The sequence below is a fragment of the Leptidea sinapis genome, chromosome 15 (genome assembly GCF_905404315.1).
Source record: "Leptidea sinapis chromosome 15, ilLepSina1.1, whole genome shotgun sequence".
Lineage (NCBI taxonomy): Eukaryota > Metazoa > Arthropoda > Insecta > Lepidoptera > Pieridae > Leptidea > Leptidea sinapis.
In genome coordinates, this window is record NC_066279.1 from 12,826,537 (window position 1) to 12,840,953 (window position 14,417).

The 14,417-nt window shown below is 34.7% G+C and overlaps 1 protein-coding gene across 6 annotated transcripts in view; it reads right to left on the reverse strand.

Moving 5' to 3' along the window:
- LOC126968306 (zinc finger protein 883-like) overlaps nt 1-14,417 on the reverse strand; it is an 87,459-nt gene that overhangs the window by 69,679 nt on the left and 3,363 nt on the right. For 5 of the 6 annotated variants that reach the window (XM_050813227.1, XM_050813231.1, XM_050813232.1 and 2 more), the window contains exon 4: nt 12,433-12,543. In XM_050813227.1, the coding sequence (XP_050669184.1) occupies nt 12,433-12,543 (111 nt within the window). Of the gene's footprint in view, nt 1-293; nt 8,700-12,432; nt 12,544-14,417 lie in introns of those variants that run through there. The other variant, XM_050813234.1, reaches the window with a different exon arrangement.

A 14,417-nucleotide genomic window follows, 5' to 3' on the forward strand; every position in this document is an offset into this window, starting at 1 on the left:
CTAAATAGCATGTATACATAACCTATGCTAAATCATCTTAAATTGTCCTTCCGTAACAATTGTTTGAACTTGGCCTATAGTTAAACTATGTTTTTGTCAATCAATTGTAAATAACAATTTAGTGCTGCAAGTTCATTTGTAAGAATAAAAAAACGTGTCCATCTCGGGACGCCCAAAAGAATTGATACTTAACTCAAACTAATCTAAGTTGAACTATTTAATATTTAAGTTGTTTAAATTGAGAAAAGCTTAGGTAATTACTAAAATATTATGTATGATTATGTAAAGAAAGGTTATTTATTAATAAAATCTTTTATTGATAATAAAATATATTTCATTCTTAGTTACAATTCTTGAATATGTACATTAGAATTTTGTACATTATTAATTAATCCTATTAAAGTAAAAATTGGTTAGAGTGAGAGAGGAGGAGCCTGCCTACCGCCGCCGTATGCCTGAGAGAAAGGGAAGCCAAACAGACTGGCGCCGTAACGCGTTACGTTACGAAGCGGTTTACCCACCCATAAGAAGTTATTACAGCCTGTATTTAATTTATTTCAATCTTATTGGACGGACATCTCACCACATAGCTAGAATTTAGTTACTTATTAAAGTTCGTCTCCTTCTAGAGATATTTCATAACTTCAAAATTTTGTAAACAAAATTTATCTTACATCACTTAGCTATGTTGTTTTAAACTATAGTCGGAAATGTAATTCGAGATCAAAAATGTAAAGAAAGAAATGTCATTGTCAAAATGACAGTTCAGAGATTATCAACATTTTTCTAGGGTAGTTTAATAATAAATTTACACACATCAAAAAAGTCTAAGCAACATGTATTCATTTAAATTTTAGGATGGTTTTTCACATTATAACGTTGTATTTTATTTTTAAAATGATATTTTTAGGGTCCTATGATGTAAAAATAATAGCTGTTGTCTTTCAAATTCTTTTAATAAGAGAAATTAACAATATTAGAATATACTGCAGAACGATTTAAAAAAATTTATTGAATTAGGCGTTACTTTGCAGAAATCCATAATTATACAAATGATTTAAGTTTTCTTTAGTGTTAATTCCGCCAATATTTGTTTTTAAAACAATTCGACACGTGTTTCGCCTCTACACGAGGCATCCTCAGGACGTGTTGTCTCGCCAAAATCTGGCACGAGACTAATGCTGCAGAAACTAAGGTACATAAGCAACTAAACATTTTTTTAATAGAATGAAACTTCTAAAGAAAATGAATTTATTGTAAAAGAATAGGATAATTTAATACAAAGTATGGCCTCCTCTGCTATTCAGAACTTGTCGGCAACGATTATTCATTGAATTAATGAGACTGTTTATGTCATTTTGCGGTATTCGCTCCCAATGAAATTGTAGCAAATCCTTCAGCTGTTAGGTTGTTGTCACTCCGTCCAAGTCCACAAAACACGTCTCTGGAGCTGCTCGATGGGATTGAGGTCTGGCGATTGTGCAGGCTAGGGCAATACGGACGTTCTCCGTTGCCAAGTATTGAATGGTTCGCCGAGTTGTATGTGAACGCGCATTGTCATGCATTAACGTAAAATCGGAGCCAATGGTTTGTGCAAATGGATGGACATAAGATCTGAGAATATCCTCAACGAAATTTTCAGCGTTCATGTTTCCATTTACAAAAATGAGCTAAGTTCGCCTGTTCTTCATAATACCCGCCAATACCATAACTGTTGAGCCGCTGTATTCATGAACTTCCTGAATGCACCTGAGCCTTTCAGTAATTCTGGGCCGACGGTACACTCCCACTCTTCTTGTATCAGGCTTAAACCCGAATCGCGACTCATCGGCAAACATAATTTTACGATTTAAGAACTTTATTTCTCAGAAGAATATTACAATATTCACTTATAGAGAAAATATATTCTAATTACTATATAATATAATATAATATGCGAGCCGTGAGAATATAACAATATCTAAAATATATCGATTATTTTTTTCTTCTTTAACTATATATATTAACAGAGTAAGTAAAGTGGAAAAAAAAACAGTAAACACACACTAGATGAAACACTTAAAAAGAAATAACTACAAATTATAATCTAAAGAACATTCATAAATAAGTTACCTACACTACACTAATGAATATCAACTCAAGACACAATTCTGAATACAATAATACAAGAACTTTAGTGAATTACGCGATCGAGCGGCGCGATGCGCATGCGCAGACCGTCATTCGCAATTTGTAAATATTATAAAGCTTTGACTACACTGCAGCAACAATTATTCATCTACTTATTTTTAAACTGTAACAATTTTTTATTTATATTTTTAAATATTATATTTTTAAATGTTTTCTTTTAATATTTTTTTAAAAGTATTTAAGCTTTTGATTTCTTTAATGTCTTTGGGGAGGCTGTTGTAAAGTTTCGCCCCTTCAAACATGATATTCTTTTTTCCGTAATTAGTTCTAGGTGTTTTTATATAAATATTATTTGCTTGTCGAGTTATCCTTTTTTGTATTTGGAATGTTTTTGTAAATGTCACTTGGGAATGTATCTCTTTAGATAGAATTTTCCTAATAAGAACGCACGTTTTATACTTATAAGAGTTGAGAAATATTCATGATTTCGGTATCTTGGTAAATTTTTGCGGATGGTGTTAAGAAATTATATCGGAACAGTGATTTAATAATTTTATTTTGTGCAATCTGTAGCGGTTGTAAATTAGTCTTTGACGCAGTTCCCCAAACTTTAATTAAATAATCTAAGTGAGACTTGACCATAGAATTATAAATAGTGAAGTGCACTTGCCTTGGGAAGCATCGTGCAATGCTACGTACTGCACCAGTAAGTGATGTTAACTTTTTACGGATATATTCTATATGCGGTTTCCATGTGAGTTTGCTATCAAGTATCAGACCGAGATATTTTTCTTTATTTATTTTGTTTATTATTTCACCATTGATGGTTAAGTTATTATGGCTTCCAATTTTTTTGTTTTTTGCTGTGAATAATATGTAGTTTGTTTTAGATGTATTTAAAGTAAGTAAATTACATTGTAGCCAGGTGTGTAGTAGATCCAAATCATGTTGTGCTTGTTCTATTATTGTTGTTATAGTATTTCCAAAGTAAAATAGACTTGTATCATCAGCATACAGCGTGATATCTCCATTTAGGCCGATTTTATGTATGTCATTTATATAGACTAGAAATAATAATGGGCCGAGAATAGAGCCCTGAGGAACGCCACATGTGATGAGTTGGGGTAAACTCTCAACTCTATTAATTTTAACTATTTGATATCGGTTTGTCAGATATGATTTGAACATTTTAAATGCAGAACCAGAAACACCAATGTTTTTTAATTTTGTTAGCATGATTTCGTGGCTTACTGTGTCAAATGCTTTTTTTAAGTCAATGAATATTCCTAATGATATTTTCTTTTGATCAATGCCAAGTTTAATTTTTGTTACTAAGTCAATTGTTGCTGCAAGAGTATTAGAATTACAACGAAATCCATATTGTTTTTTGAAAAGAAAATTTGTAGATGTAAGAAATCCATTGAGTCGATTATGTAATATTTTCTCAAATATTTTTGATAAGATAGGAAGCACAGATATTGGACGGTAATTACTGGGATCCATTTTATCACCGGACTTGTAAATAGGAATCACTTTTGCTATTTTAAGGGAATCTGGAAATTTCCCTTCATTTAAGCATCTATTGATGCAGTGAGTTAGTTTTTCAGCTATAACGTCTTTGACACATTTAATCACTTTTGTACTCATGCCATCTATGCCAGTGCTAGTGTTTGTATCAAGGTTGTCAATAATTTTGACCACTTCTTCTGTAGTGGCAGGATTCAGATAAGATAGTCTAATTTTATATTCTTGTGCATTGTTTAGACTTTTTGTTGACTGTTTGACTCGATCAGTTTTCTGTTGATCCAATCTTTGCTCAGGGGATTCATGACTTTGGTCTTTATTTGTTTGTTTTCAGTAATAGCTTGCAACAGGATGGTTTCCAATAAAGAATATTCATTACTTAAGTTGGTGGTGATATTGGTCTTAACAGTTTTGTATAAGTTAGTAAAATCAATTGCTTCGTACTTTGTCCGTGAAGGCCGCTCAGGTGTGATTCTTTTTACCTCTAAATATATCTGCTTATGATCTGACATAGAGCTTTCTATGAGAGCCATATGGAAGGTGTTTTCTTTAAGACTTGTACATACGTGATCTAGTATAGTCTTGGAAGTTTTCGTAATTCGGGTACTGTGCTCTTTATCTGTTTTGTTAAGTATCCTCAAGGCATTCTCTTTTAGGACATGCTTATACTCTTTGATCATTTTTTCTTTGCTGAGCAAGTCTAAATTAAAATCTCCGAATACAATGATACGTTTTTTTTGGATAAATGGCTTGCGTATGTCTCTAGAAATTTTTGCACGTTTGATGCTGGTTGCTTATAAATAGCTCCTATGTCCATTGATAGTTTTTCTAGATGTATCCATAGGTAATGATTGCCACCTTCACACTGGCTATCCAAAAATTCATGTTTAAGATTTTTGTGGACATATATTGAAACTCCACCACCTCTTGACGATGTCCTGTAATTATAATGATGGGTGTAATTTGGTAGACTTAATCTTACTGCTTCATTCTCATCTTTAATCCATGTTTCTGTCAATGCATCTTAACTCATCAAGTTTGCCGTGTTTCGCAATACTTCGAATATTAGCATAAAGAATCGATATTGATTTTGTTGTAGTTGTAATATCTTTATAGTTATTTATTAGTTCATGTGTTATTTTAGTAGTACTATTTAATGTATTTTCTCTATAATTTAGTTTTTTGCCTTCTGTTCTATTATTTTCGGGGACCCTTTAATATACTTTATAATCAGGTTTTCTTCGCCTTTTTCTTGTCTATTTTTCAATTCTAATACAAGGTTTTTCATTTCTTTCTGTTGTTGTATAGTCTGGTCAGAGTAAATTCGAACACCATCTATTTTAATATTATTTTTATTACGCAATATAGCTATTGCTGTTTCTGATGTGGAAAAACATATTTTTAAAGGGCGTGCTTTAGTGGCATTATATTTTCCAAGCCTCTGTACTCTGACAGCTTTTGGGCAACCTGGGTATATGGTTTTTGTGATTTTTTCTATCTCCCGCCTATCATTTTCACGTCTTTCTTCAACATTTTCAAAAATTTTCCCAGGAATGCCTACTATAACAACATTTTTTTTCCTTTCAATGCGTTCATTAAGTTCGTACATTAAGTTATCATAAGTAGCTTGCGATGGAAATGTAGACGTTGATGATAAGTTAGTATTCATTTTAAGCTGGGCGAGGTCATTTTGGAGAGATTTAATGCTCCCTTTATTTATTGTTACAGTGTCTGATAACGCTACAATCTGTTCCTTAATATTTTTATTCTCAGCCATTAGTAAGTCCATTGTAGTGTTTACTTCTTGTAGTTTTTCTTTCATGGAAGATATATTCTCACTTATAGTGTTTATGGTTTCAGCCTGGTTTCTGCTGGATTCCAATAGTAGTTCCATGATATCGTTTTTAAATTGATCAAGTTGGTATGTAAAATCTCTTTCTGGTGTTTTCCTTTTTCGTGAGGAGACGCTGTCCGTGTCTGATTCCAATTCGCTAACGTTCGAGAGATCTGGTTGGGAATTACTGCTCCTTCCAGCTGATAAATTTTTTGTCTTAGTTGACTTTTTAGCAGGAGAACGGATGATATTCATTTTTGTTATGTAATCTTAAAAGACAGATTGTAATAATATGTATCGTCGGTATGTACGCACCCTTATACTTCACCAAGAAAACAGGTTTCGACTTCGAGTCACGCGTGCGCAACACACAAAACTGAGTTAACACTTCGAGTAATTAAAAATGCACTGTTTGTGAATAGTAGTTAGGTTTAAAGTTGGAAATAAGTAAAAAATAAATCTATGACTATATCGTTAAACACGTCCGTCCGCTCCGCTTGTTCGGCTCGATTCTCCCATGGGCATGTACTGTTCTGCGTTCTCTACTTTTACGTTTTCTATTTTAATTTTTGGCTGTATTTTACGCTATATTACAAAGAGAAAAAGTTGTGCAATATTTAATTATATGTATTTAGACTACACTTATAATTTTAAAATGATATTTTAACACGCACAATGGAAAAGGTTATTATTTGTTGCTGGCAACATCATTGTTTACATTTTTGATCTCGAATTATAATTCCGAGTATAGATGATGCATTTTTGAAGTCAATATAACTAAAGTATTTTATGTGCAACAATTATAGAAACATAACACTTAAAACATTATCATCGCCTTTCAGAATCTGTCATTTTTATATGATTGTTCATTGAGTTTTCTCGTTCTGGCGCCAATACATTGTACAATATTTTCCGATATTAAAATGGAGTGGGGATAGAAAAGAGAACCGAATCGCTGTGATTGATTAAACAAGTAGGTATGGAACCAAATGCAGTCTTTAAAACCCTCCATACGCTTGGTATTAGTAAAATGTTTGTGTACCAGGCTATTAATCGGTACAATGAGACCTCCTCTGTTTGTGACAGAAATGGACCTGGCTCTCCACATATTGTTCGTACGAAAACGATGGTCAAAGCAGTAAGGGAAAGAATTCGAAGAAATCCTGTCCGAAAGCAAAAGATTTTATCTCAGTAGATGAAGATAGCACCTAGAAACATGTCACGTATTTTAAAAGATGACTTAGGACTTGCAGCCTATAAGAGACATACTGGTCATTTCTTAGCTGATAATTTAAAATAGGAATAGGGTGGTAAAATCGAAACAACTACTGAAGGGGTCCACAAAGGGAGATCACAGAAAAAAATTATTTACGGATGAGGTTTTTTTTATTAATGATTTGATTCAGCAACATTTTAGCAAACAAAATGGCCGTATTTATTCTCAAAGCCTAGGGAAGCTTCCCAATTAGGCGACAGAGTGCAACGTGAGCACTATCCGAAGCTCGGTCTACGCAGTCTTCCCGATCTAAATCCGCTGGATTATGACTTATGGTCAGTTTTAGAGAGTACGGCTTGCTTTATACGCCATGATAATTTGGAGTCCCTAAAACAGTTCTTACGAATGGCAGTGGACAATAGAGTGCGTGATTCTAGTGCTTCTGGCCTCAGCAGTTATACTGTATTGTAGCCAATGGAGACCACTTCGAATAAGCTTTTTATATTTAAAATTGTTTTATATTTATGTATTAAACTAACACACTGTAAAAGTAATAAATGTTATTTGAAATATATATTTTTTCCTTTGTTTCAGTATTTATGGCAAGACTAGGTATATCTAAAACATAATCGCATGAACATATAATTATTTTTAGGTGTTTCTGCTTGGATGAAATGTTCGCAAACATATACAGATCACTATAAAAATATTATCAACCCTAGAAGGATTCTTCTAAAGTTAAACTTAACGATTAAGTACACTCTCTATTCCTCTTAATTAAAATACTACACGACTACGAATTTTCTCTGGTAGGTTCTGAACTATCTGGTACTAAATCGCAGACCTGATTACAACTGTTACCACTTTCACTATCAGAATATTGTTTTTCACTACTATGTATTTTACTGTGCATCTTTAAATTACCAGATCGATTGAAGCTCTTATGACATATATTACATGAATACGGCTTTTCACCGGTATGAATTATACTGTGTCTCTTCAAATCACCAGATCGTCTGAAACGCTTATCACAAGTATTACATGAATACGGCTTTTCACCGGTATGCTTATTATTGTGTTCTTTCAAATCACCAGATCGATTGAAGCTCTTACCACAGATTTCACACGAATATGGTTTATTTCCGGTATGAATTCTACTGTGTGTCTTCAAATTACCCGATTGATTGAAGCTCTTACCACAGACGTCACACGAATATGGCATTTCACCGCTATGTATTATATTGTGTTTCTTCAAATTACCAAATACATTGAAACTTTTACCACATACACTACATGAATATGGTTTTTCACCGCTATGTATTCTATTATGTTTCTTCAAATCTAGAGTTCGAGTGAAGGTTTTTTCACAGACGTTACATGAATATGGCCTGACACCAGTATGTACTTTATCATGTTCCTTCAAATGACTAGATTTTTTGAAGCTCTTACCACAGACGTTACATTTATGCGGTTTTCCGTTGGTATGTATATTATTGTGTTCTTTTAAGTGACTAGATCGATTGAAGCTTTTGCCACAGACGTCGCATGAATACATTTTTTCGTTGAAATGTATATTACTGCAATGTGCCTTCAAATCACCATGTCGATTGAACCTATTGCCACAGATTTTACACGAATACGGCTTTTCACCGGTATGTATTCTAATGTGTGTATTCAAATTACCTAATTGATTGAAGCTCTTACCACAGAAGTTACACGGATATGGCCTTTCACGTGTATGTACTCTATGATGTCTAAGTAATGCAGATTTACATACAAAAGTTTTATTACAGGCAGAACAAGATAAAGGTATATTTTTGCCGGTCTTCTTCTCAATATCACTCAGTTGCAATTCTTCAGTATTATTTACTACGCTATTATTGTCATCTTTAGCCAAAACCATGTTGTATTCTTTTTTTCCTAGTTGGGAAATTTGTTTGGTTTGTTCAATTTTAATCCACTCTTTATTTCTTTCCGTTTCCGGTTTTGTTTCGGCTGAAAAAAAAAAACTCAAATAAAAACTGTTTAAATTCATAATTTATTATGGAATAGGTGGAAAGACAAGCGAACGGGTAATAGTAGACAAGACATGTAGCGGGTAAGAGATCATTGTAACACCAGAGCTAATGACGGTGGTCAGCAAAAAGGCAAGTAGCATCATCTCAAGGTGATGGTGAACGTTTCTTGACAGTAAATACAGGATATGTTAGTTCTACATCCTAAAATGAAGGGTTGCAATCAGACCAAGATTGTGGATATATAAAAAAGATATGTATTAAACTTGTGATAGCTTGTATGAATAATATTAGCAGCTTAATATTATATTAAATTTATAAGGTAAATGTTATGCTATAATAATTGGTGCCAGAAATTCACAGCAAAAGTAAAAAATACAATAAACACTTTTCAAAAAGTGTACTGAATAGACGAAAAGTAGAAAATTATGATACATCAGAATAAGGCGCATAACCAAAGCAACTGATGCCTTGTGCTGTGCACAAAAAGTACAATGGAAATGTGCTGGCCATGTTGCAAGAATCCAAGGTCAAAGTTGAACTGAGAAAATCACAAATGGGGCGGTCCGCCATTTGTAATTTGATTGAAACGAAAAAGAGGCAGACTTATGAAAATATGGGAGGGCGAAATAAAGAAAATAGCCGGACCTTTTTGGATACAAAAAGCTCAGGATAGAGACATTTGGAGTTCTTTGAAGGAGGCCTTCACCCACTTAGGGGTTACTAACAAAAAATTATGTTAATTTAAATCGGCAGGACCTAAAAGGCTCTTTATTATAATTTTTTTTAATAATTAGTATATATGAGGTGTAATAGCAATAATGAATAAAAACTTAGACATAAACTCTAACGGCCGTTCTCAATATTCTATCACAGTAATTAGCTGTCAATAATCTGAAGCTGTCCCAATAGTCCTGATAAGTCATTCTTATCGCCTAATATATTGGGACGCGTGAATTGAAATTTCCATACAAACTTCTATCGCTGGTAAGCTATACGTCGTCCCATTGATAGACAGCGTGTACGGATACGGTGAGTTACCGTCGATAAGTTTATTGGGACAGAAAAGTCAACGATAGTTACGATTTTTATCTCAAGTAAGAGATAGAACATTGCATTGGGAACGGCCGTAAGACTATTAGTAGGAGAGTTCTTTTGGTATACCGGTTAGATGTGTAAGTATGGGTAGTCTGCAAGCGCTATTTCTGTTAAGGTTTGACGGCTACTGAGACTCAACATTTTATGACTCAAGGTGAAGAGTTATTAATGTGTTTATTATCATGTATATATTATCTGGTGATATATAAAAAATTCCAAATATGCAATTGATTGATGAGAATGAGCAGCCGCTCGGACGGAACCACAGAGGCGCAGGTTCGAGTCCCGCATCGCTCATAGATTTTGGGTACAAATTTAAGGTGATATATAATATAATGATAATGAAAATAGACAGGTATTTAACAATATATAAGCGCCCCTCAGTTGAAATGGGAAATAGTACATAAGATGTTCGCTAATTCGTCTAAATAAATGTTTGGTAATCCTCTAGCATCTTTTAATTATTAATAACGAAAGAGTAAAAAGTTTTAATTTTAATAAGTTATTACTATTAAGTTAGTGACCCTGCCTACTAAGCTACAGGTCCCGGGTTCGAATCACGAGAGGTAATATTATTTATATGATGGATATGAATGTTTGTTTCTGAGTCAAGTATATTCTATTAAATATATCGTTGTCTTGTGCCCATAGTACAGGCTATGCCTAGTTTGGGGCAAGATAATTTGTGTAACAGTGTGTCAATATTATTACCAGTGGGAGGCGCCTTTGCACAGGATTCCGGCTAAATTACTAATTTAGTAATGTGTAAGCATTATTGTGTTTCAGTCGGAACGGCGCCGTAGTTAGTAAAATTACTGGGCAAATGAGACATAACATGTTATGTCTCAAGCTGACGAGCGCAATTGTAGTGCCGCCGAATTTTTAGGGTTTTTCAGGATCCTGCATGCCACTGCATTGTAATGGGCAGGGCGTATCAATTACCATCAGCTGACTGTCCTGCTCGTCTCGTCCCTTATTTTCATTAAAAAAATATTATTATTACTACGAGGGGCACACTGAAATGATCGGGAATAGAATATTTTTGATTGAGTTACAATAAAACCTTTTTTAGAATATGAATACTGGCCTCTTAGAACCTTAATGAAATTCATACAATTAAAAAAAAGTTCAAAAACAAAAACTATGTTGGTTTAAAGTTGACACGTCTTTGACAGAAATGGAGCTCACGCGTGAACATTTTCGTGCCATAATTTATCACAATTTTCGTCGCGGCTTATCTCAAGATAAATGTCTCAGTGAAGTTGTTTCGATTTATGATGTTGAGGCACCGAGTCAAACGACAATATACCGCTGGTATGCCGAGTACCGACCCGCGGTCGTGTGTCGCTCAGCACTGTTTCTTCTGCAGGTCGACCAAGAACAGCGGTCACGCCTGAAAACATCGCAGCTGTGCGAACTATTGTATTAGTTGACCGTCATGTGACATACGAACAGATTCAGGCTGTTATCAGTATCAGAATGAATGCAATTCAGTCGATATTACATAATGAACTTTGTGTAAGAAAGCTAGTTTCCCGATGGGTACCCCACAATTTGTCCTAAGAGCAAAAGGCGGCTCGTGTAGATTGGTGGCGGAATACTCTGCAACGCTTCAGCGGAGGGAAGTCAAATGCCGTTTATAATATCGTCTCAAATGACGAATCATGGATTTATTCATACGAACCTGAAAGAAAACATCAGTCAGAAGATTGGGTCTTCGAAGACGAGGTCTAACCAACGAAAGTGGTTCGCTCCCGCAGCGTGTCAAAGAAAATTGTCGCTACGTTTGTCTCGAAAAAGGGGCATGTTGCTACAATTCCTTTACAGAATCGCAGAACGGTTACCGCTGAGTGGTATATCACGGTTTGTTTGTCAGTAATGATAGCCAAACTCCGAAAAAATAACCCGAAACGTCGCATCATCTTACATCACGAAAATGCGAGCTCCCATACGGCTCGGAATACAAATGATTTTTTGAAGCTGGAAAACGTTGAGCTGATGGGCCATCCTCCGTACAGTCCTGACCTGAGCCCAAACGATTTCTTTAGATTCGCTAGAATGAAAGATTTATTACGCGGTCAACGGTTTAAAGACCCCGAAGCAGCTGTGGAAGCGTACAAATCAGCCATTTTGTCAATGTCAACTTCAGACTGGAATTACTGTTTTAATGATTGGTTTGCACGAATGGAAAAGTGCATTAAGTTGAACGGAGAATACTTCAAAAAATAATAAAATACAAATTACCTATACTGTGCATGTGGTTTTTCTAATTCCCGATCATTTCAGTGTGCCCCTCGTAACAATAGTTTTATTTTGAATAAATTTGACTAGTGTAACTTGTTAAGTTGTACAAATGATTTAAGATTGTTTTTAAAACAATTCGACACGTGTTTCGCCTGTCTGAGTCTCGTGCCAGATTTTGGCAAGAGAACACGTCCTGAGGATGCCTCGTGTAGAGGCGAAACACGTGTCGAATTGTTTTAAAAACAAATATTGGCGGAATTAACACTAAAGAAAACTTAAATCATTTGTATAATTATGAATTTCCGCAAAGTAACGCCTAATTCAATAAATTTTGTTAAGTTGTATCATATACAAAATCGTATTGTAAGTACCTGGTAACTCATGCTCTACCACATCTATCTCCTCTTTGCATTCTTGTTTAATGAACTGGCCGTGTTGCATGTTGTCTGCCTCCAGATGTTGGTTTACATTACTTTGATCCTCTGCCGGAAAGAAGGATTGTTTAATTTAACTACAAGTAAAATACAATACAAAAATATAGGTCTACTAGCCGCCCCGACATACGTTGTTCTGCAGATAATAAAAAAAAATACTGTTTGATAGGAATTTGCCAATAATATTTCAAAACATCAAGAATTATTTCGTAAAAAATGCTCCCTCTTGCTATAATGAAATTGTCTCACAGCGGAACTGTCAAACAGTGCGTCACTAAATTCCCTCATAGAAAATATGTCCATACAAAACAAATATTGGAATTAAAAATAATTATGGGTCTCAAAATGAAATAAAAACTATCCTATCTCTCAAGTTGGACCAAACTGCACTCCATGAAGTGCTCCCCATTAAAATCCGTTCAATGGTTTAGGAGTCCATCGCGGACAAACAACATGTCACGTAATTTATATACCTATATTAAGATTGTGAAGCCCGGGCGGGCTTAGAACAAGGTGGTAAGTCTTTTTACTTCAAACCCGTTTTTAGTAACATGTGAAAAAATTTCTATAATTATAACTTAGGGATCAGCGCTTCTTTGGCAGTTTTAATTTGCTATCAGCGGTGGTATTAACGTAATTTTAAAATTGTTGACGTTAAGTTCCGAGTTCCTTTTTTTTTATGGAATAGGAGGACAAACGAGCGTACGGGTCACCTGGTGTTAAGTGATCACCGCCGCCCACATTCTCTTGCAACACCAGAGGAATCACAAGAGCGTTGCCGGCCTTTAAGGAAGGTGTACGCTCTTTTTTTGAAGGTACCGATGTCGTATCGTCCTGGAAACACCGCACAAGGAAGTTCATTCCACAGCTTAGTAGTACGTGGAAGAAAGCTTCTTGAAAACCGCACTGTGGAGAACCGCCACACATCCAGATGGTGGGGATGATATCCTAATTTGAAGCGTGTTGTGCGAAGGTGGAATTCGGGGGGCAGGAATTAGGTTAAACAGCTTTTCGGAACACTCCCCGTGATAAATGCGGTAGAAGACACACAATGAAGCGACGTCTCTACGCAATGCCAAGTGATCCAGCCACAGCCACAGCCACCAGCACTGGGTGCTTTGTGAAAGGAAACCCCGACAATTCGAGCTGCTGTGCGTTCCTATCCACATTTAGCTCTAGATTCGTACTCTACTATTATTACAAGATCCCACTGCTCAATTATGCAGGTTTTTTTTTGGTAAAAATAATTTTATATGAACACTCGCTGACCCAGCAAACGTCGTATTGACATATAACATATTAAAAAGAATCAATTATTAAAATTTTGACGTAATCGATTCTCAGACCTACCAAATATATCGTACTACAATTATTGTATTCGATTGCCATCTTGCAACCCTATATCGGTTTGGTGGATGGAACAGAATAATATAAAAATCGTGATACAAAAATAGTTGTATATCGTAGAAAGGCGAAAATTTAAATTTGTATGTTTTTATCAATGCTGTATCATAATAAAATAAAAAACAGGTCAAAGAATAAAAAAAAAATTGGGGTGGACAACATTTAGGGGGATTAAAAATAGATAGTAGCCGATTCTCAGACCTAATGAATATGCATTTAAAATTTGGTAAAAATCAGTAAAGCCGTTTCGGAGGATAAGGTAACTAACATTGTGGCACGAGAATTTTATATATAACATTGAACGAGTATGTAATGTATTAGCGATAGGTTGCCATTATAAAATTGGCTGCAATTACTTGCAATTTATTTAAGTATAATTACTTTTCTGATATAAATTGCAACTACATGTTTTAAAATAATAGATTTTTCGTCATTTTAAAGGATATAATGTAAAGAATTAAAAAAAAATGCTTGCCAGTTCTCAGTCAGTCGCAACATTAAAGTTGCCAGGTGGAAAC